At 34.5% G+C, this 25,167-nt stretch overlaps 1 protein-coding gene across 1 annotated transcript in view; it reads right to left on the reverse strand.

The window, feature by feature from the left end:
- The window catches only part of EXOC2 (exocyst complex component 2), a 125,383-nt gene that overhangs the window by 28,694 nt on the left and 71,522 nt on the right, over nucleotides 1–25,167 (reverse strand). Inside the window, exons 14-23 of the mRNA XM_058802689.1 lie at nucleotides 23,700–23,768; nucleotides 23,280–23,437; nucleotides 20,148–20,269; nucleotides 16,867–16,928; nucleotides 14,390–14,470; nucleotides 13,413–13,472; nucleotides 12,503–12,564; nucleotides 11,529–11,595; nucleotides 9,449–9,565; nucleotides 7,437–7,578 (exon numbers count right to left, since the gene is read on the reverse strand). Of these exons, the coding sequence (XP_058658672.1) occupies nucleotides 7,437–7,578; nucleotides 9,449–9,565; nucleotides 11,529–11,595; nucleotides 12,503–12,564; nucleotides 13,413–13,472; nucleotides 14,390–14,470; nucleotides 16,867–16,928; nucleotides 20,148–20,269; nucleotides 23,280–23,437; nucleotides 23,700–23,768 (940 nt within the window). The remainder of the gene's footprint in view (nucleotides 1–7,436; nucleotides 7,579–9,448; nucleotides 9,566–11,528; nucleotides 11,596–12,502; nucleotides 12,565–13,412; nucleotides 13,473–14,389; nucleotides 14,471–16,866; nucleotides 16,929–20,147; nucleotides 20,270–23,279; nucleotides 23,438–23,699; nucleotides 23,769–25,167) is intronic.

Raw genomic sequence — 25,167 nt, forward strand, 5'->3', positions numbered from 1 at the left:
TTGCCATCTTATGCAAGGACAACGTGCATTCCCTTTCATCAGCTATAATAATCTTTAATGTTTTAAATTCAGACATGAATATAATATGAGAATGCAATCTTGTGAGAAGTGAGAAATAGAATGAAACCTAAATGCCTCAAAGTGAAATTGAAGAAAAATTTCAGGTTAAAATGAAATTACACAAATGAAAGTATTTTGAAACATGCATTGAAATTTGTGCTTATGTTTCAAGCAACAAATTAATTTTATACAAAAAATGACAAGGCTGCAATATGAGAGCCCCTGACATTACAATTTTGGTACATGATTCTACTCTGCAAAGAATTAGGTCTAGTAAAACAAATGCAAGGACTGTAGTTGTTCAATGCATGGATTGTCACACTTGCTGATTGAATGGGTCATTTAAAGATGAATTCAACTCATCCTAATACAAATTTGATTGTTATATAGTTGATATTTCCTTACCAGAAGCACAAAACATCAATTTACTAATGCATGTTGTAAGAGCAGTTAGCTTAAATGAAAACCAGCATATTTTAACTGCTGTGTATAAGAACCCTCTTGTGTCATAAACAAACTACTAGCATTTTGTAACAAAAACCCCCAAACTGACAAGTCCTTTAGCAACTTCATTTGCCAGTACAGAAGACTTTTTTCCCTTAATATTATATGCAACAGACCTGCAAAACATAATTTTCTTCATGTTCACATACATCATAAATCATCATATCATCATATCCCTGCAGGAATCAGAATTTGGCCTTACTAAAGCAAAAAATTCAGATTATTCCTAAAGACAGGACAGCAACAATTTGAGGACTGCTGGAGTTTAAAATCATCTACCTGATATAAGTAAGATAATTCTGAAGCAATCCTTTTAAACAGTTAGGAGAAATCTAAAGGGTTACAGAGATTTCCAACTAAACTATTTTGCACATTTCAGTCAAAAAGTAATTGCTTATTTCTAACAAAAAAAAAAGGAAAGAAAGAAAAAGAAAATGATTTGTACTATATCCAAATGTTTTTAAGATGTAAATGCACTTGTCATCTTTCACGTAAGCAGGGTGCTAGTGCCCTAAATTAAACAAAAGAAGAAAAGTTAGGGTTGACAAGTATGTCGCTGCATAACTACAAATTAAATATGCCTTTTGATATTTAATTTTTAACTGTTGAGTACCTTTTCATCAGGCTATTGCCATTAGAAGCTTTTTATTAGATTATTAAATTAGACAAATAACAGATAAAAGATGTGACAAGTATAAAAAAATCTGATTTAGCAGATGTGACACACTTAATCTTTTACTGTGATAGTGGCATTTCATATATTTGAAATGTTTCAAACAATGATTTCTTAACACACCAAAAAGGAAGAAATTCAGATATAACTTGACTATATTCAATTTATGCCAAGTACAGAATGAATATCTAAAAACCACAATCACCTTTCAGTTGAAAGTGCAAAATCACCTAAAACTTTCAAAGCAATGTGAAATTTTAAATACCTCAACCCCCTCGAATATCTGACAAGACAAGTGAAACACAGAAGACACATATTTAAAAAAGACTGTTAGAATAGCAGCTGAAAATCTGTATGCTTGTGAATTCTGAGTGAACACTGGCTAGATTGCACAGCAGCCAGCATTTCAAAAGCAAGCTATAAAGAGATATCACCATTATCTGAATTGTTCAGAAAAATAAACGAACATTGACCTTTTTTGTGGTAAACAAATCCTCACATACTACTGTCTTAGAGAAATTAATACAGTAATTGCATATGTAAACAAATGAAATATAATCAAACTTGCCACATTATGAAAAATAATTTGCCATTTGCATGGAAAAGCTCACATTAATATTCTAAAAGACTAAATACCCACATACAACTACCTTCACTTGTATGACACAAACTGTAATGCACAGAAATACTTTCCATCCAAATCAGAGCAACCACCTCACTCACTCTCGAAAAGTCTATAGCCTTGCAAGTGAAAAAGACCAATTTTTAAAATATAAAAAATAATGCAAAAATATAAATTAAAAAAACTGCCTAATTTTGTTATACGACTAAGACATTACTTATGCGTTTTAAATTAGAAATAAAAAACTCACAACAAAACACAATTTACTACCAAAACAGAGATCTATGAACAGGAACAAAAAAATCCCTTTTATGTTAAACTATCAGATTGACCAGTATACACAAAAAACAATCTAAATACACACTTGGCAACTGATTAACACTATGTTTCCTATTGTTCCTTTCATCTCTTTTAATTATGTTAATAATGTAGAATAAATCAGAAAAATGTTTCAAACAAGAGACAAGAACTAAACTAGATTTCACTACTGCTGCATGTTAAAATTGAAGTCTGTCTTGTAAAGACTCAGAAGTCTACATTGAAATTAAAGTGAAAACTTGAATGAGTTATTTATTAACAATAAATCTAATTAAGTTAATAAAACTGCCTTCTAACACCAGCAGTCACACCTTAGATCAAAATAAAGAGCCAAACATAAAATCACTTTGTGCAGAAGTTCTGAGATTCAGATCTTTCTTACTGAAAAGCACATGCATGTTGAAAAACTAAACAGTAAATGTTTTAGTACATAAGCTAAACGAAAGTTTGGCCCATGCAAACAATTTATCCTTTTCTATATTTGAAACTGTAACAAAAAGCATATGTATTAGGAAATATTTAATAATTATAGGACAATTGCTTATATGAACAAGGCATAAGCTTCTTCCACACTGACAGAAGCAGGGTACCATGCTTAAATAGTATATATTTTTCAAAGCTTGCTCAAAAGGCAGGCTTCTTAATTTTTTTCAAAATTCTTCTTCAGAACTGTTCATTTAATACAGTTCTTCTCATATTTGTATTTTCCTATGAATTTTATGATGCAAGAAATTACTGTCCCCAGTACTTACAGACAGATGCTTGCAGAGCTGCCAATGATAAATAGCGTCAAGGTTTTTGGATAAGATTTTTCTGAATGTTCTATAACTTCCAAGACTTTAGCTAGTCAAATTAACAATGAATGTTCAAACAGACAGGATTCAAAGAAGGTAGTTTAAATATAAATAGAAAAATGCTTAAGTGAGTTATTTACATAACATAGCGAACTCTGTGGACAGAAACCTACCTGTACCTTTTTTCCCCACCCAGATTATGTTTCACTCACTTCTCAAATTCTGTAACAGCTCAGGATAGATTTTTGCCTGTATCAGTTCCACTTAATATAAAAAACCGGTTGTATTTCCAAATCAGCTGTCATTTTATGAAGCAAATCAAGTGCACTCGTGGGAAAAAATATTATTTAAAGATAGAATTATAAATTATTGCATTTGTGTAGTTTTCCTTTGTGCATGATTTTTACTGATATGGAAAAGGAAACAAACCAAAAATCAGATTGGAAAACAGAAAATTCTCTTACTGCATTGGTCTACATGGCTCAGCAGCAATATTGGCAATAGAGACATGAAATTTCTGTACAGGAAATTCATGTGGATTTTAGTCATTTTGCTCATGATGTAGACCTTGCCTTTTGAAGCCCTGATTCTCAGAAAGAAACAATGTTGATAACACTGTCAAGGCAAAACATTTAGGTAATTGCTGTGCTACCCAGTGGTATTGCCTATATATAGCATTGCCTGTAGTGTACTCCAAGTATACAATAATTCATACAGAACTTATGTTAGCTGTGCAAGGAAAGTAATCAGTAATATTAATAGGCTGTTACCCCTAGAGAATGAAAGTGCAAGATTGAGGGGATTTCTTAAATTATACAGCAGCCTCTGGTAAGCTCACTTGTCTAGTGAGTATCAGATTTCTCTGTCCTTTTATTTGCACTTCAAACCTGTCTCTTGTTTGAATAATCCTGTGTAACCCATTTATACTTCTAAATAAAAATGGGTTAATTCTATTTAATTTAATTTCTAAATCCTACCCTAATTTATGTTTTTAACTTGCTCATCCAGTCCTGGTTTTCCACCTTGCTGCATGTCCATTCCTTGCTTGATACCAGTCTTCATCCGAAGTTTTTTGTTCTAGTCTCTCCCTCTCTTGCAGTTACATTATTTCCTATCTCAGCATTAGCATCCTCCTCCTGAATAATTCCATCTACCCAAAAGCATTACTTCCAATAGTCCAGATCAGGTGGCTTCTGCAGAGAACTGTTCAGAAACAGCTGTAGTCTTGAAGCTCTGGACTGGACAGGAAATTCACCACCAGAAAATTCTTCGTCTTGTTCCTAACCAAATCAGGAGTGTTTTCATATGCACATTTTCAAAAATGTCCTTTACAAAAGATGCATCATGGCATCAACATGCCTCCAGTTCTGGTCAGATTTTCAATAGCTACATGGCTTGAAAGTTTCAGACTGAATCAGGGAAGTAATTTACCTTTTCCTTATCTTTTACATATGGGCAAATTGATGTTTTGATCTCTTATTTCCCTTTAGAAAAAAACCTGTTCTTGTCAAAATTTGCCTTTTTACTATCATCATTAGTGCTATTTGAAAGCTGAAGCAGAAACAGCATATAAAAAAACTTCATGCCAAAAGCTGATGTCCTGGAAATCATCCAGTAAGGATACAACAATACACATCATTGATAGCATCACTCAGCAACACAACTGAGGCATAAATAGTTTGCCTTGCCATGATTTTTTCTTCTTTTATTTACAAATTAAGATTCAGAAAGTCAAAATCCAAACCAGGAAAATGAAACAATGCAAATCTTTACAATTTGCAGACATAAAGATTACTGAAAACAGATAATCTCCAATACACATTTTTTTCTTAACAAATCAATACGTCACTGTTTAACAAATCCTTGAGAGAACAATGTGTTTGACTGAAGTTAGACCCACTCCTCGTCATATGTATGGTATTTCAGTTTAATAAAGTAGGTATTTTCAGTGCTGTTGGAGATTAAGTGTAACATAGAGCTTTGTTTGTTTTGGGTTTTCCTAGAAGGAAAACAAAAAAGATAGCATGTCTACTGCAGTATTAACTGCATTGTTTAGATTATGTATATTTTCTCAATTAAATCTTACTGTACAATTTAAAGTTGTTTGTGAATTCCAGTTTATTGAAAAAAAAATCAATTATATGGCTCTTGGGTGATCTTTTTTTCTTTTTTTGATTGAATATTGGAAAAAATCTGATTCTCGTTTGCCCCAGAAAAAGGCTTTTTTTCATCCAGTCCTTTTCAATTACGAAGTTCCTCTACCTTCATGAAGAGGTTACCAATTAATCACTTAATAATTTTATCTTCAGAGCACCAAATATTTCCAGGGTCAATGAACTATTGCTATAATCAAACACATTGAAGCTCCTCCAAGCTACTCTGTCTGGGTTTTGGCTGGGATAGAGTCAATCTTCTTCCTAGTAGCTTGTATAGTATTTACTGTTTGTACTATGAGAATAATGTTGATAACACATCCATGACTCAGGTGCTGCTGACCAATGCTTACACTGAGTCAAGGACTTCAGTTTCTCATGCTGCCCTGCCAGCAAGTGGGGGGAGGAAATCCATAAGACTCTGGGAAGAGACAGAGCTGGGCAGCTTTCCCTGACTGGCCAAAGGATAGTGCATACCATAGGACATGTGAACTAGGGGGAAAGCTGGCTGGGGGCAAGCTGGGCATTGGTCAGTTGCTGATGAGTGACTATTTTTCATTTGCATCACTTGTTTTTCTTTCTTCTTCCTTGTGGTTTATTTATCTCTTTGTTATTTTCCATTAGAATTTATTATTATTATTTTATTTCAATTATTAAACTGTTCTTATCTCAACACATCTGTTTTTTTACTTTTACCCTTCTGATTTTTTCCCTCATTCCCTCAGGGCAGGAGAGCAGCTGTGTGATGCTTAGTTGCTGGTTTATGTTAAATCATGATACTTCTATACCAGTAGTCAACTGTGTTAACATTTAACAGAGGTTAATTAATTGGAAAGGTAATTAATCATCAAGGTGGAGAAGTACAGAAGTAGTGTCTACATGTTCCTTGTTAACATGTCTAGCTAGCAGGTTAATAAAAAAAACCCCAAACAACTTTTCTACTATTTTGAATTGGTCAACATTATGATATGTAACCTGAAGAGGTGTCTCTAATATTCACAGTCTTCACTTCAATTTTTGCCACAAAGTTACAGAGAAAGTACATTAAACCAAAAATAAACTAGACAACAAGAAGGCTGAGGCCTACCTGTATCAGAAATGCAATATTCCCTTTAAACAAAGAAAAGACTGCAGAATTATCCTAAAGGCAATGTGAGCCTAGAAAGTAGATGCCAATGCACTAGATCAAGAAAATGAGCATATAAAAAGCTGACACAATGTCTTGGTCTTGGTTAGCTGACGATAATCCAAATGTGGCAAGTGAAAACATACCTCAAATATGATGACAAGTTATGTATTATTCAGAAACGTGTTTGAATGTGCAAGATGAGTATCTAAGTTATTTCCGCAGTATGTTGTATCACAGCATATATTCTGAGCACAAAAGTATTAACAAGAGATGGAAGACACACTTTTATCTAAAGTAATAAACTCTAAGATCCTTTTGCTTTTGAGCAAATAAGCACCTTCGACTCTTGATTTACAGATTACCAGTGTAATTACCTCCATATCTAGTTTTGAAGTACCACAGAATCTTTACTAAGTCTGCCACATACAACTCCATGAAAAAATCAAAACAAGAATGTACAAATTGATTAGGACAAGATCACCTTCAAAATGCCATGTACTAAGTCACTGTAACTAATTTCTACTTGGTATTAACCAGGCATTTATGTGATAAGAAATTCAAATGCATCAATTTTGCATAGGACAAATTACGTGTTTAAAGGATCTAAGTGTGCACACTATTCACCACTGCAAAAAAAGAAAAGGCAGACCCATTAATATATTATGCTCCCTCAAAACAGAGGACATTAAAGCATTTCAATAATGACTAACATCTCAGTCATTTTAAACATCTTAGACCTGCCCTTCGATGGTTTACCATTCTTTGCTGAACTACTGTTATAATACGCATTTTCTCATAATTTTACCTTTCGAGAACTATAATTACATCTATTATCAAAGTAGCCAGATTCTATTGGAAAATATCCCAAACAACCTCAGTGAATTTCATAAGAAAATAGCAAAGATGGCTTTTATAATTCTTTCTATTATATACAAGCAATGAAGCAAAATAATCACAAAAAACAAGTATTAAAGAGATTATCAATAATGAAAGAAGCTTTAATCATTTGGGGGTATTTGAAAAATGATTTAGGAATTAAGTAAAGTCTGTGAGAAAGAACTCATAATGAGAACATGTCAAAAGTTAAAAACACAGACTAGAAAAAAGTTTTTAATTGTACAGTATATTTTAGCTCCTATCAATCACTGTTAAAATCATTTGAGTTTAATAAGCAGATATTTACCTGTTGGAATGAGACAATCTTTCCAATCAAAATATCCTGCATAAATGCCAGGTTCTAATGACCCAACTATCGGATCTGCCTTGAATTCAATGTACATTTCAAACAGTCTTTGATCCAGCTCTTTCAAGGATTCCATACTAACCTAAAAATTAAACGAAAAAAAAGGAAAGAGAAAGAACATAGTAAATAGTCATTAACTAAAAGAATTTAATCACCTACCCAAAAAATAACATCATCTTTAATTTCAGAAAAAACCCAGCAATTACTGACATATTTAAATTCATAATTATGTATATAAAAACTTCAAAACTTCCATATTATCTGTCCATCCTACCCAGTATAATTTTTTTCCTGATTGTATTCAGCAGTAGACATTTCCACGAAAAATACAAGGAATGCCTAAGCAGGCAGATCATTCAGTAACTGTCTACTGGCATGATTTTTTTTCCTGCATGTCAGGAGGTCTTTATCTTGCAAAGAAAACAACTGCATTTTGTGAATGCTTTAAAATATACCCATAAAAATTTCAATCCTTAAACATGAAGGAAACATGTAAGGAAATGTTCTTGGCTACCATTTATAATTTCGGTACTTCAGAATATTAGACAATAATGATTTCTCTACTAATAAAGGCAACTTTAAGAAAAACAACCCAGTGTAAGAACAGATAGTTTTTTACTAAAACACACTACCAAACTCACTTTAAAATTATATTTATAAAGCTGACAAAATTAAAAAGTATGATTTAGTTTCAGTATTTTCAGATAAAAACTAGTATTTAAAAAAATTGCCAATTCTTTATTACAACTTTTAAATCTAATATTTAAATAAATTTAAAATTTTCAGAAGTTTAGGTGACAGAACAAAAAACTGAAACAATCAATTCACCCCTCTAAACATCTGTGAGCTTCCATCCTCATTTAAAATTAATAAAGGGCTCAAAAATTGCCCTCTTATGATGACTATCTAATTACCCAGATCCCCCCAGCTGGCATGCAGTATTGCATCAGTCAGAGTTTTCAAAGGGTTAACACAGATTGGAAATTAATCTGCCCCTTCAACATCTGAATTTGGTAATTTATAAATGTATCAAACTTTTAGTGGCAATACTTTGATATAGCTGTGCAAGGCAGGGTGTTGAACACATACAAAATGGTCTCAGATGTCTTAGCTGCTTCTAACTGTACTGAGCTCAACTCTCAGTAGCAAAAAATTGGTAATATCCAGAGTAATTTTCTATATTGTACTAACCCCACAAATCATAGCAATCCCTTTCAAATGCTATTCAAAACTACTTAGGCTGTAGAAATTCAAGCAAGATTCAGGCATAATTGGGACTAAGGATGTACTACATAGTTGAACAATCAGTTTGAGTGAAACACTGTACTCAGTACTGGAAAAGATAACATTTTACTTCCAACCAACAAATATTTCTGTAAATAAACTAGCTTTATGGTCCTAAGGATTAAGTCACAACATTTCTCATAAGAAGTGATTAATCTTTACAAAAAGGCAGGAAAATGAGACAGCTACTGCCACCCACTTTGACATTTTCATTCTTTGAAAAAGTAAAAACAACAAAAACCCCCCCCAAAACACAACAAAATAACCATGAACTAGTTTATGAACAAGAGCTATCAGTAATGCAGATTTCCAGATGAAATAATTTATCAAGTATATTCCTGAGATAACAATCTTTTACTCTCTGCATTGAGAGAACACAGTGACATTAAACAGTGTTACTAAGAAATCAGATAAGCTCTGCCATTGAATACACAAGTCCTGAACAAGAGCTCACATTTTCTATCCCAGCTGCTCAAGCCCTGTATGAACACACAGAACCATATCCTTGTTGTTGTTATGCCCAACCAATGCTTGGAGTCCCACTTATTCATGGAAGGCTCACCCAGGAGTCATTCTGGATGTCTGGACACTTGCACCTACTTTTCACAGTAGGTAAAACAAATAAAAACCTTAAAGCAATGATGCTTCATTCCAGGGCTCTCACTTACTTGAGTTATTTTATCAATGCCTTGGAAGCCATGTTTCTCAAAGTGTTCAGCTATATTTAGGAAGGTATGGCGCTCCAGGTAACGGCAGTTACTGAGTGCAATTAAAAGTCTCTGCTCCTAAAGATTAAGAGAAGAAAGAGCATAACAGTTGAAAAAAGAAGTATCATCATAACCAACAATGTAAATGTATATAGAGTATTTTACTGACTCTCTGTGCATAATAAACATTCTCGTAAATAAAGTAGGGTTTACAAATACTTTTGTCAACAAACTACTGAGAAATGAATGAATATTAGGTATGATGATTGAACAGGATGCTTCCTCTGATAGGTCCTCTTATATGATCCAGAGCATTCATTGGAATAGTTATGACTAATACAGAGCTGTGGTTAAGACTTCTTTACAAAAATTAGATTTGGACGGCTTTCCAGGAAGCTGTTTCTGGATTTTACTTCGTTTCAAGAAATATACTAAGAATTATGACCATCATAAATATACTAAGAATTATGGCCATCATAAAAATCAACTGAAGATCATCTTTACTTTCCCACGAAGCTGGCTAAAACAAGGGAAGCAGGTACTGAACAAATGCACTCACCGACTCTAAAATACTAGAAGGTTCTGAACTACATTATATAATTTCAGCAGTTTGAAGAAATTCTAGGTGGTTATAACTTATGTCTGTTTTACAATGATTTTTTTTAACTGCAAGCGAGTCAAATACATTCTGGAGTTGAGATACTACAATTGCCTGTCCTTGATCTTGATAGAAGATATAGCTTCCAAACAAAGAACCAAACAAGACAGAACTACTATTTAAATAGATTGGGTCTTCCCTCTTCCCCCTCCTCCTTTTCATTTCAAACTATTTTTCTACCTCAGATGGAAGTTAAAAATCAACTGAGAAAATATTTTGAAAACAAAATTATTTTACAGTAAAGTCACCATAACAGCACTGATCTGATTAAAAATGGTATTGGTTTTCAGACCCAGAACTCTGGACAGTTTTGTATTTCAGTAATACAATGACTAGGACTGAGAGTTGCCTTCTACTTCAAGTTATAATCAGGCAGTATGCAAACTATTTGAAAAATGAGAATTTAAAAAATACAGTGACCAATCTTAGTCCAATCACTCACTTTCTCTGTTCTCATTCAAGACAGAGAAGACAAAATGTCTTGCGATTTACTTAAGAAAATAATACCATGGAGCCCTAGAAGCCATACATTGCCTAAAATGAGGATTTCTTTTTTTTAAGCATTTATACCTATGACATATAGGAAGAAGCCACAAGTCAACAATTAATACCAAATCTGTGTGTTGCAAGAATAAAATGATATAAAGAACTAGTTATTATAGTCTACAATTCAGAAACTTGCCCCAGTTTGGAAATCTGTGAGTCTTTATTGTAGCAGAAATGCTTATTACTCTTGTAAATTCAGCAAAGCTGAGCTTCTGACAACATTTAAAACCTGTACTAAGGAATATTAATTTCACAAGAGGTTCTCAGTAGGTTTCTTGCAGGTAAAACCTACATTTTTTCATCAGCTGCTTAAATGGAAGAAAGTACGTTAACCAAAGCATTAAGAATATTAAAACTATTTTTCCAACTTCCTAAAAATCCAAAATCAAACAAGCCAAACAAATTATCAGTACTTATTCTCAGTAAATTTTCTGTGGGAAAGTAGTATTATTGAATATCTGTATCTTTGTGGGTTTCAAAAAGTAACTAATAATCAGACTGATTCTAATCTAAAACAAGGTGATAAATCAAAAGTCAGATCCTCAGCTGACTTAACACCAGTGCTATTTTCACTGATTACTGTGATGCCATTTTAGTTTCTGAGGACCTGTTTTCAAATATCACTTTCATGAGTTACCTTAACATGGTACACTAAGATACTGTAAAAATCAGTGCTTTCAACAAGAGAAATGCTTACAGAATACAAAATTATTCTCTATAAAAAAAGAAAACAAAAGAAACTATATTTACAGTATTGCAACAATAAAAAAGAGCCACATTCCTGTATCTTTGAGAAATATTTTCACATCAACTTTTAGATAAAGAAACCAAACTTACTGAAGAAAGACTTGATTCTTCATGAATGCTTCCAAACAAATCTGGAGATGAAACATCAACTGAAAGACTAGGAATATTGTTTAAAAGTAGGTATACACAAAAGTATAGTGCTTTTGGTTATGTGATACATGGTGGATTCAATCAAAAGGAATGAAATGCAATTCTGTTTCAAACCCCACCTTACACCAGATAACAAAGCAGTCCACATTGTTCAGTTTTTCCAATATGCCCACAAAAACTGCAGGAGGAGCTTGATGGTCTGATAGTACTGTTCTAGCTACAGACCTTTCCTTCCTTAAGCATTTATCTTTAATATGATTTCTCTGTTTTGCTACAGATTCTGTTTTTACACCTATCCAGCCAATGGTCATCTGAATAGGAAAAAAACCAAACTTCATTAAAACCAGAGTTAATTTGCCCTTTCCAATGCATATTGCTACATTTGCCAGGTCTCTGGCTTTTCACAAATGTTTGTAACTCCTGGAAGCTCAGGTTACTCTGACTTGTTTTCATCTCTAAAATAAGTGGCTCATAAGAATTTATTGAACAAACAACTTTCATGAATTTAGCAGAAATACCAATACAATCAGTAAAAAAACAGAAGGGAAGAAAAGAAAGGCAGGGGATGTTTCACCATGACTGGACATTACTTAGTGACAAGTACAACTGATTCCATGTAAAGTCATGTCAAAACCAACACATCTGCCTCAACAGCAGCACACAACTTGTGCCACTGTAGAAATAGTATAAATAATGTAACATTAATTATCTTATATGATCTTTATTACATGATGCCACACAACATTTTGACATAAAAAGTACCTGCTCTTATTTCAAAGCATCAGTATTCAGAGGCAAAAGTATTCACAAGAAATATGAAATACAGAAGGGATAAAACCACAACCCCGGTGAAATGTAAGACTGCACACACAATTGCAGAATACTACACATAAATTTTATTTCTTTTTACTTACTGTGATGTATCTATATCACCATCAGGTTTGGTGCTCAGTTGTTCCAAACAATCTATAAAGCCCTAGAAAATAATAAAGCAAGGTATAAATTTTCTGCCAGAACTAAAAAAACATTTTCAAGTTCACTTTTACTACACTCAATAAAAGCAGAGCAATCACCACCTGGTTTTGTCTTAAACCTTACATAAATACAGTAACGTTTAGTTACAAATTTTGAACGCGTATTTTCTATTTTGCATGCATCATAGCGTACTAGTAGGAAAACATAGTAATTTTTAACCCTGATAAGTAATTTTCATGATGCATGTTTAAAATTATGCAGTGATAATCTGCTGATTAGCACGGTTAACAGGTTTTATGTGCTCAATCTGAACAGTGGATTCTAAGTAAAAATTGCAGAAGCCTCACTATAATCTTTTTTGCTTTGGTTCCCCATTTTTTATTTGAGGAGACTATTAAAATGGTTCAAAAACCTAAAGAATGCTATTACCAAATTTCAAATAAACTAAAAAAAAATCAGATATTGTTACAAAGAACACTGTTTTCTGCTACAGAAATTAAAAGCCAGATCCTCAGCTGATGAAAACCAGCATTTCTCCTCTGACTGCAGTATATAGATGTTAGATGCCATCAACTCAGGAAGCTTCATTGTCAGTAAAATCTTGAACAATCACATTCAGTAAAATACTTGAATATGTCACTTACTCTCTCAGGATTTGCCATCACTGGATTGAGCTAGTCAGCTCTACCTACTTTTAAAGTCAAACATTTCTCAGAATCCCTGAGTGTAGCACAGGAATAACAGAGTCATCAACTTAAGCTACCTTTTGGGAGGTGGGTAAGGTACAACGCACACATTTTTGATCATCACTGGTGTTGACAATTTCATACTTCAAAGAGATCAAGATACCTGCATGATCCCAATGCTTAGTTGGCACACATCCTCCTGTGTTTTCTGCTGCTGGAAAACCTGAGGATGCAAGCATATTATTTCAGCAGAACAACTTCACATGGCCTTATTTTCAAGGAAGACCTGAGTAACTTATCCCTAAAGAGATGACACAATTAAAGGAAATGGCTGCTGGGCCACTGTTTTCTTATGGATCAATTTCAATTTTTCTCCATCCTAAAAATGGGAGAGAAAATACAAGTCCCAGTAAACAGTTTGATAAGCATGAGGAGATAACACAGTAAAAGGAAGAAAAACGCAGCACATGTGGTATGTGTCATTGCTGGCTAATGGAATTGCAGCAAAAGCTCTCAGGATATTTCAAGGTCTTCATGTCCTAAAAAGAAGGATTCATCGTGCAGGTGAATTCACTGCAGATTCTTTTGAATAAATGTTCATTAAGAAAACAGACCAGCTAGTCAGAAAGATTAATGTAAATGAGGAGAGAGAAACAATATCTATACATAGGTCCCAAGAAAGTTTGGAAAAGTATTAAACTCCCTAAGAAAGAAATATCAATGTTTCAATCAATCAGGGCTTCAAGGTACTGAGCAGACGGGGACAAAAAATTCAATTTAAGTTCTTCAAGTAATTTGTATCTAACAGTGAGTGAAGAGTAACTCCTAGGAACAGCCTCTCCCTTTTTTATTTTAGATGTAATGTCTACTGCTATCTGAATAGTACATGAGTAGCATTTTTTTTCCAGAAGAACAGCTTTAAGGATTTAAATACAAGTTCCATCTGCCCCATAACCACAAATTACCCTTAAAAAATGAAGCACAATCAGAAGTTTAAAAGCTAGCACAAGTGAAAAGGTGTATATAGGAAACAAATACAGAAGAAAGTTATAACCTTGGATCATTCTCTGAAAGTTCTTCTCACATAAATTACTATTGGGTTTCAGAAGAACAAAAATGAAAACATAAATCAAAACTTACACTGGCTTCTCCAGGTTTGCAGTCCAACACAGTTTTAAGAGATTGCAAGGAACGAATAATGCACTGTTCAAACTGGGATGGCTGAAAGTCAAACGAGTTGTTAGCTGTAGATAAGCATGTTAAATATACACTACACAAATAGATAAAAAACTCACAAGATGTATAGTAAGCTCTTTATTTCCAAATTATTCCAAATAAGGGGTTGGAGGGAAAAAAAAAATCACACTTCATGTATTACCAGAGGATCCTTTCATAGTGATGTACTTTTTTATGTAAATTATCTACAGAATTATTACCATAGATCAATGTACTTTTACATCAAACAGCCTCATATAAAAGGCATAGGAAAGATATTTAGAGCTTTTTGTGGTAGCATTACAGATGACCGTTGACACGCTCCCTCCTCTACTCCTTGATCCAGGATGGAATAGAATTTCACTTGGGATGTCCAATATTTCTGCATTGTATTTCAACGAAATGTTTCTAAAAAAATCAAACTGAAATTTGTTTCAAATGGAACAGAAACGGTTTGAGGGCCTGTTGTTACCTTCATGTTTCCAAACCTGAAATTTGAATGTCTTGGATAACATGTATCAATTTCATCCTGAAAGTGCAAACAAGTTCACAGCAGAGTCATTAGTCACTTTTTCCTTGTCTTTCTCTCTTCTCCAATAAGCCACACCTAATTTTTTTAATGCATGTGTCTGCTGGTATTGGGCAGGAAACTGTTGTGCAGGGCAACGTGAAGCAGTCACTGCTCCAGCAAAGTGAGACATCATTTTACTGGATTTGACTTAAAGAAGAGGAGTGGACAAAAATGCTTTTAAGTCCTGTAAAGTTGCTTTTCATTCAGTAGATAGTTTATGGCATGCCACCAACTTTAGGCTTAGAAATAACTTTTATTTCTGTAAATGATGGAGGTGGATAGGGAAACTGATGCTCACATGGCATAATGAAAATCATGAAAAAGCCACTAAGACCATCTGTATTTAGTATTTTTGGATCCCTTAATAGAAGAAGGCCAGCAGTAAAGTGCTGCTCTTGGGTTTTCACTTCCACACTATAAAACATCACATTTCAGGAGAGGAAAGTTGTTTAGATGTATGATTCTTTGGATATTATGAAGCTGAAAAAAAAAAAAAAAACAAACCCCAACTTGGTTCTGTATTTCACTGTATCTTTTGCCTGGAATATAAATGCTAGAGAGGTCTTCAACCTTTTCTACAAACTTAAAATACAGTTTCTACCTCAAGCCTAAAATGTCCCCAAAGAGACTGCCTGGTCCTTTTTTATACTGGTTAACTTTTGCTCTAATACTACCCCAATGAACTATACTTCAGTAGGTAAACAGTTTCTCTATGACAAAACACAGCTTCCACCATTAAAATTTGGTATGTTTCAACCATGGTCTCAAAAGGTATCTAGTGAAGTACAGTATACAAGGAATGGATGGGTGATTTCAAAGCACAAAAATTATTTGAGCAGTTTTTAAATAAAGATGGCTTAGGCTACAGCACAAGCATAAAGAAACAACACTTCTGTGGAAGAACTTCCCCCCTGCCTTCATTCAGCAGATAAACACCGTGAAAACCAGAAGTGATAGGGACTTGCCCATAGCAGCAGCAACTGAAATCAAGACCAGAAGCTGTAAATCTGGTTATAGTACTACAATTGACAACAACACTCCTTCCTACGGTATGCATATTGTGACTGCTTAATGTCCTCCTACTCAACTTCAAACACGTATTTATAGAAGCAAATAAGAAGAACTAAAAAAGTCTGTGGAGCATTCCCTTAGATAACATACACAAAGGAACTGTCCCTCCCACAGGCCTTTTCTGCTTTCGCAGATTGTATTTAAGTCACACCTACAGCGCGCTTGCTGTGTTTTAGGCATTACTCATTACTGTTTATTTCCAGAAAGCGTCTCACTAATTTATCTGAATTTGGTTTCATGTCATTGGTTGTTTGCATGTAGGCAATATCCTAAATTAGTTGCTTTTCAGTTCAATTTCTCATTATAACATACAAGTGACCTATTTATTCAGCTACAGACCATTCCATGGTAGTGTGCCTACTAAGTTATAAAGCATTTTGATGTGAACTGAACTTGTGACCTCAAGTACGACTTTTTACTCCAGTAAACCATTCAAAGAGGTAACCATTCAAACAATTAAAAAAAAATTAGTGTCCCATATTTTAATAAAGCTACAGACACTATGCACTGATTCTAATCTAAAACAAGTAATAAATCAAAAGTCAGATCCTCAGGTGACTTAACACCAGTGCTATTTTCACTGATTTCTGTGATGCCATTTTAGTTTCTGAGGACCTGTTTTCAAAAACCTGTTTTCAAGAACAGATAAAGTCCAAAGTAATTTAAATTTTGGAGAATGTAGAAATCACTTTCATTACACATGCAAAAGAAAGAAAAAATCCAGCAACGGAAGTGTCTACAAGACACCAAGTATACCCACCAACGATGTCAAACCTTCATTATCAACAACCCAGTCCTCCTTTTCAGCTAATCTCTTTATATCTGTAGGACAGAATAATAGGGGAAACATGGGATGGGTGGGTGGGGAGAGAAGGTATAAATTTTAATTATTAAAAACTCTTGAACTTGAAAAGAAACCACAGACACTGGAACTGCAATGACTAGGCATACAAGCAAATAGCACTACAAGCTTCAAAGCCTTCAGTACTCTCAAATGACTAAGAATGGAACTCACACATGGTCTGCTGACACCACACAGAGAAGCACATCTATTGTACATGGCAGGACTTGCATGAAGCACATCGTTTACTGGAAAGCTTAGAATTAAAGGAATATTGCAAAGGCTTTGAGTTTGTTTTTGTTTTGTAAATTTTTAATCACAATATAAAATACTCCAACTAAGAATCCAAGTCTCTAGCCTGTAACGCTCTAGCATTTAAAATGAAAGAAAAACTGCCTAGCATTTTAGCAAAGACAGAAAGGACAGCATGTAATTCATATTCAGAACTCTAAAAGAGGCACAGGTTCCCAACTCAGGGTCAAGGATCCATGGTGCTAGATTTTCTTCAAAAGTACATGAACAAATATGCAAAAAGCACTCTCTCCCACTACCCAGAAGGTGTTAACTTATACAGGCTTACTATATAACTATTTATTAGGATGTGAATCCAAAACTTATGCACTATAAAACACAATTCTTCTGTGGATGACGTGCATCATGCATCATCACCGTGTTTTGGGCTTAATTGAAGTGTAAACAGAACAAAGATGACCTGTGTGCAATTTGTGGGGCTTTGACATACAGCTTTCCTACGAAGAAATTGCTCATCAGAAGTGCCTGCATATCATGCAACTCTCTTTTAAATGAATAAAAATTGCAGTGAATTACCATCTCTTCTAAAAATCTAAGAAAAGAGAATAACTAATGCATGTAAAAGCTATCTTCAAAATTTTAGTGCTTTCTGTAGCTAAATTAAGAAGCTTAGTTATAGTGTCATAGTCTGCAACACTCACACAAGTATAGACTCAGTAAGGATAAAAGGCATTAAGGGATTGTGTAGAATAATGACTCTGTTCACTTTCCTACTTAATTCAATTGATATTCTTCTAAGGACTTAGATTGCACTGGGCAGCCTTTACATGTTTTTGTGGCTGCTCACTTTTGCATTCTGCTCTTAGCTAATACAAATATAAAATCCACCTGATTTCTTTCTCATACTTCACTGCTCATCAAATTCCAGTCAAATACATTCATGTAATCTCACTGTCTAGTCTGGCATTCACATAATTTGTCTTTCATGACCTTTATGACCAGTGACCACATACAGAAGGGAAAGAACACAGACTGCCTCACAGGGCCAGTGTGTATACATGGTGTTTATCAAAAGACAACAAAAAAACTCCTGTGTGTGGGCAGGTTTATCGTATTTGAAAAGCCAAAGTGCTCTAATGAATATTTTAACTACATCTGAATATTCTAACTACATCTGAATGCCTTTCCAACTTACAACATGCAGCAAGAGATGAGACTGAATTTTATATCAGCACTTTACTCATATTTCAGAGTTATTCGAGAGGGGAAATTCAAGTCCAGGAGTTGACTTTTTGACTTACATATTGCAAATATAGCTACTTCTGAGATACATTTACATAGCTCCATAAGAATATCCATTACCTGTACTTTCACTTGTTCCCCAATAATAAGAGTTTTTTATTAAAGGGCCCAGTTAACCTCGTCATATGCCGAAAAAAATCCCCACTATCTTAAATACATTCCAGAAGTACAATTTTCATTAGTAGGCGAAGAAAAAAAAAGGAGCAGAAACTCTGCATGTGAAAAAAGAACTGGGCTATTGCCTTGGTGCAACAAGTAGGTAAAACCAATCAAACAACAAATTTTTTCATCATTGGCCACATATTTGAGCTCTCTGCACTGCGCTGGAGAAGCTAGGTAGGCAGCTCAGAGATTGGATAAGCTGAGGACTGTCAAGAAAATGGTTGAGAGCTAAATACTTCCTTGCTTTGAAACAGCAAGATATCTGAGGACTCCCTCAGAGTTCCCAGACAGGAGTCAGTCCAATAAGATCATCCTCATATCACAATTAAAAGGAAAAAAATCTCTTACCCCATTAAGAAAAAATAATTGAACTCAATTGTGCCAAGGGCTGAAAAGCAAAAGAGACTTTCTCATACTTTATGTGAAACCTGAAATAGTGATAGTACTTTACAGAGTTTCAAGGAGACAAGACAATGTATAAACTTGTTCAGCCAGCTCGCTTGATATTAATGCAGAAAATAAAAAGTTAATTGTGGAATGGGATTTAATAAAACAAGAGCCAAGAACGCAATTCGTATCAATACTGTAACAAATAAACCATAGATAACTAATGATTTGTTGTCACCAAAAGTTTAAAAACTTGCTTGATATAACCACCTATGCTTGGCATACTTAAGACTAGAGTAAAACTCTAAGCCTACATAGAATCATATGCCAAAGATTAAAAGTGACTAAATTGTAATATTAAAAAGCCATAATTTTTTTTAACATCAAGGGTAAATAGTCTTTTGGAAAAAAATCCTTGGCCCTGCTAAGAGAATTAGTAGATCAATCTGCCCCAATTTTAGGAGAGACATTTATTTCTTGGAGATCTACTTAATTGAAATTTAAGTTTCAGAGTTGAATACAAGACAGCAAGAAGAATGGCCTCTGATGGTATAGAGTCAAACTAGATCTAGAAAATGTGTTACTGGCTTTCACAATCCAGATATTTATGGCAAAAGTTGTGTACACAGCAGGAAACCTGGGGATTACAATGTTAGTAAAAAGGCCTGGAAACCCCACAACTAATATAAAGGGCTGTGGATTGTTTGTTTGGGCTTTTTTTTTTGTCCTTGGGGATGAGACACTGCTTATTTAATTCTTCATGTTAGAAGAATTCTCAAGAAAGAAAATAAATTTTATTTCCAACATGGAAAAGCTGCATCGTGAAATAAATAATTTGCATTGTAGAACTGTCTCAACCCAAAAGAAACAAGTCTAACCTACTTTATTTATTAGACTGAGGGAAGAAAATACTCATTACTTATTTCTGGCAGAAAAATCAGGTATCTGAGTAACCCTTGCGAGAGACCACAGAATGAGATGAGTGCACTGCCACTACAACATCTGTAACAAACACAGTTATCTGTCAGATCATGGTTTGGCCTCACTAGGGGCACAAAGAATGACAGTGAGCAAGGGCACCTGCAGCCTTCCATTACCTTCAGATGTGTGCTGTAAGGTCACGATAATGCAACGTACACGAAGGTCCAGAATAAGATCCTGGATGATTTGAAGCATGTCATTGGGTATCTCAAGTGCAGTAAGAGACTCAGAACTAAGCCTAGAAAAGAAATGAAGTTAGGTGGAAGTGTAAATCTGAAGGGTTTTTAAGCTGATATGACTACATTGAATTTTGCAGACATTTTCTGCATATATAAATACAACAGCTCCATTCTCAGTGTATCTTTGAAAACAAATTATCCCACTCTGAGAAGATTAATTATTTATTTAAATAACAAGATTGTAAATGCAGATTTATTTTTCTCTAAGATGACAATAATGCCATCACAGCAGCATGCCATCTTTTTTCTACCATCTTTTTACACTTCTCTGCTTGATCTCCTGTCCTATGATCCAAGAATAATCCTTTTGGAGAAGAAGCAATGTTTTTTTTTTTGCTTTAGATGAATGCCTAGGTCAAATATGAGATCCACAACTGGGTTTCTGAGATTTTGTTTTTACTTGCATGAAAACAGTAACCACAATTAAGCTGCCAGGAATGGTGATGTGGCTGTGCATCAGATTGCTAAGAATATGCATATTCAAGGAGCCAAAATACAGATACTGCACCATGGGCAGAGTAAATTAATTCACTGTTTTGCTTCCAACTCTCACCAGGCACAAAACACTGGTACTATAGGTGAGGATGGAGACATTGAGACATTAATTCCTGGGTTTTTTCCTTTAGAAAGAGTAACACAGCAGCTACTTGCAAGAATTGGCATTTCAGCTTTCAACTAAAAAGCTGAAGCTGCATTCAGGGACACAGAGGGTTGTTCACTACTTTTATCCAACTCTTGGATATGTAAGCAAGGACAATTCAAAGGCAGTGACTGCCATCTCCCCTGCTGCTAATACTGAGCAAAGTACAGGTAAAAGGAAGTGCCAAAGTGGAGGAATAGGAAGGCACAAAGCAAACAGGTGGAACATTTCCAATCATCCATCTGTAGGCTCCAGTTCCATGCCCCTGGTATTGGGCACAAACCACCAAACTCCCGGCATTAATGAGGCTGCTCTCCACTCAGCACAACTACTGAATTAGTAGATTAGAAAAATCTGTACTATCTCAACCAGCCAGGAAAGAATGAAAATACCTATCTGTGAGAAATTTAAGTTACTTTAGTCTACACAGAAGCCCTGTACTTTAGAGTTGATTCCACTGAACACACAGCTGTCACATCCCTTAGATCATATTTTTTCTCTTATAATACACCCTACCAAATACATACATTTTATACCTTTATAGTAAGACAAAAATCTTATCAGCAATGGCTCACTTGATTGCATAGCTCTAACTTATTCTCTGGCACCTATTCATACTGGGCAATGAGAGGATGAGGTACAAGATAAAGACTGTGCTACCAACTGTGTGATACACACAAATATGTATGTGTGATATCAGCTGTGTGAGACATAAAAAGGAGCAGAAAAATTAAGATCACACAGATGTAATGACAACTCCTTGTTATCTAATGCTGTGAGTTCTATCACTCTTAAATACAAGCAGAAAACAGTAAATCATTTGTGAGACGACAGAAAAGAATAAAATTCTATCATGTGCTTCACAATGACTTTTAGTTAGGAACTGTGAAAATAAGGCTTAGGCTATTATATAACTTTGCAACAAATAAAGGTCTTAGGCAATGTGGAGATTCCTCTTGGGAACAGCCCACCTTCATCACTAGTGAGTCACAAGAATTTCGCAGACTGTCTAAGTGTGGGGGCTAGAAAATTAACCTACTTGCAGCACTTGCACAAGCTTCTGACCTGGTCACAACTGATCAATACTCAATGACATGTTCCATTCCTCTTCTCCAGATACCCCTTTTATTCTCTACTTTTGATCACTTTGAAGTAAAGTCTAGCCCACTTTGCTCAAGTGCCATCACTAAGTAAACAAGGTGGGGAAAGGAGTAGGAGGGAGAGAGGATTTCCCCAGCTCTCAATTCAGTTGTTCATTACAAGGGTAGTGCCCGGAAAGCAAAAGGAGATTCTCTGAAAAAAAATGTCTTCATAGTCTGTAGCCTCAGCCAGGATCTTATCTCAGATGGCAGGAGCACAGCTAACCTTTAGAGAACCATTGCTTACACTTCCAAGCCAGTATTACAGACATGCAAGTGCTAAAGTCTAGAATTTTATAATTTGAGGGAAACTCATTGCTTGCTTCTCTTTATATCTTTTCATCAAGTCAGTTCCTTCTTAAATTGAAAGCATTCCATAAAACTCAGCCAGAATAACAAACTTCAGATGGAAATATTTTTCTATGTGGTTACAGTGCAGATAATTCAAGTGACAACAGAGTGACAGAAAGTGTCAAACAGACTTGACAACAGGTGGGTATCACCCCATCTGCACTAAGAATATCTATACATGATTATACCCCTTTCTTTTCTTCATCTGTGCTGTTACCTGCTTTGAAAATTCAAGATAAAAAGTACAGTATCATACCCAGGTCTTACTCAAAAGTAGTAGTTACTTTTCAAAAAGTAATGACAATTCTTGTAGGCCCCACAGAAATTTTTGTATATTACTGAGTCATTTTGCAATTAATGAAATGTACATAATTGATTTTATAAAAAAATATAAGCTGAATGACATTATAAGCAGGAATATCACCTTCCATTAAACAACTGTAATGGTAAATTGTGATCTAAGAATAACTACAGTGAAAAACGTGATATTTTCACCCATCTTGGCAAAGATAGGAAGATGTGTAGCAAATGCAGCAAATAATTGCTTTATACCCTAAAGAATGAAATTGTGTTTCATTCACTGAGTGCCTATGCTCTATGCTGTGCCAGGCAAATATTTTGTTTAAACTTTTCCATAAGATGCTATGGGAAAAAAATGAATATATTATTATGTAATAAGACTGTACCATGAGGCATTGATAATTACACTTGCACATAGAATCCTAAATCTGACATAAGCCATTTTTTTTGCAATCCTACTTTTGAAAATGTTAACATTCTCAAAATTCAGGGTATTTAACACAATGAACAAAACATTTTGTCTTAAAGCACATATATTCCATTAATAGAATGATTTTATGGGTCCAGAGATGCATTTACCTTACGGTCTGGATAACATGTGTTAGCCACTGGCCAGAAAGTTCAGATTTCATCTCCCAGCCACCATACTGTCTTAATTCTCCTTCTCTGAGGCTGAATGGAAGCAAGGCTCCACGTATAAGTTTTACCAGAGAGTGCATAACTTCCTGAATCATTTTCTGCATCAGAAGAAGGGGAAGAAAAATCAAGGAAAAATCTCTACCAAGATGCTTAAGCAGCCATGTACCTGCTATATAACAGAGGTAGAAATGTTGGATTTACAGGGGCTCCATATGGTAGAGAAGGGAGGAAAAGGAGGTATGAGGGTACACAAATTATTTAGGAAATCTTATTTTTCAAGGTGACACTAACGTATCTTACCATGAAGGACAAATGAGAGAAATTAGGGTTCTCCCCACCACATCTCCCCCAACTACTTACCTTGAAATCATTTTGTCTTTGCCTAGCATTTTTCTTTGATCTTTCCATTTGGCCAGATTTTTCAGCAGTCTTGTGAAAATGAGAAAATTGAAAAGTGTAAGTATCTTATAACCACTGTTAAAATAATTCTGAAAAAGGGGGTTTCAAAGTGAAGAAGTGAAAACTGGTAAGCTTATGATGTAATTATAAAAATCAACTCAGGGCATTTCAGTAAGCAAAGACTATATATACCTCAACAAACTCAATTTACTGTAGATAAGTACTCTTATGTTTAACTCTGAGGAAAAATGTGTGCTTAAGACAAAGTCAGAGACAAGCATAAGAGTAGCTCAAGCAGTACAAACTTCCTGAGGTTAAAGTTTTCTCACTGCAGTGTTAGTGAGATCTAAAACATATACAGTCAATTTTTGCATCAAGTTTACATGAAGAAACTGTATTTTTTTAGTATGGAACCTGACCAGAGAAAAACATCAATGTGAAGTGGGAGACAAATTTTGGAATGAAGGCAATTTGGAAATGTATGATGTGAGAGGGAGTGCTGCAGGGTTTTTGTTTAGTTTAGGAGCTGTATTTTGTAACAATGCTCAACTAATTGACTAATGCTCAACTAATTAACTAATAGAATTCAACTAATTGGAAAAGAGACTGCAAAATAAGCAGCACCTTTATTGTCACTTCTTTGAGAACAGCGGAACATGAGTACACTTTGCATGAGACAGTTACAGTTGAAGAAAAACATGATTTGACTAATAGTCTTCCTGTTTGTAGTTCTACCCTTCTGTGAAGAGTACTGAGATCTCAGTAAATGACATTGAAAAAGTTATTTCAAATCCTAGGCGAAGCGCAGATGTCGAATTTTATACTTAGAAAATCTCCTATTTTATGTTTGTACAGCAACATCTACTGGACAAGGAGTGCAATAACATGATAGAAGTGTCCTCAAAGACAATCACTTTACTTGCAAATGATTAATTTCAAATGCTGTATTTTTCAAAATCCTTCTTTAGTTAAAGCATTTAAGATTTTTTAAAATACAATAAATAATTAAAAGTGAGCAAAAATTAGAGAAAAATCAAACTGCTTAACAGTTTTGGAAAATACATAGCTATTAAACTCTTGTATGTTAAAGCTCTGAACTATGCCATTTCAGACAAGGAGAACAACCTTCAAATTATTGCTGTATTTAACTCCTACTTCCCTCTTCTAAAGCATTAACAAGAAATTAAGTTGTATTCCTTGAAACTTCAGACAGCAACTTTAAATTCACACTGGTTTACAGCTGGATTAAACAAGAGAAATTCATAGATCCTTGATACAATTTTTTTTTCAGTGGTTTTACTGAAGACCAGTCTTAAACCTTTCCTGCACAGACAGACCAAAACTATCTTGTGGTAAGATCGACGGTTACTATTCACATTTGTGACTTCACCTAGAGTGATTCAAAGAACACAACTTTTCAAACTGTTGA

The sequence above is a fragment of the Ammospiza caudacuta genome, chromosome 1, assembly GCF_027887145.1.
Source record: "Ammospiza caudacuta isolate bAmmCau1 chromosome 1, bAmmCau1.pri, whole genome shotgun sequence".
Classification (NCBI taxonomy): Eukaryota; Metazoa; Chordata; class Aves; order Passeriformes; family Passerellidae; genus Ammospiza; species Ammospiza caudacuta.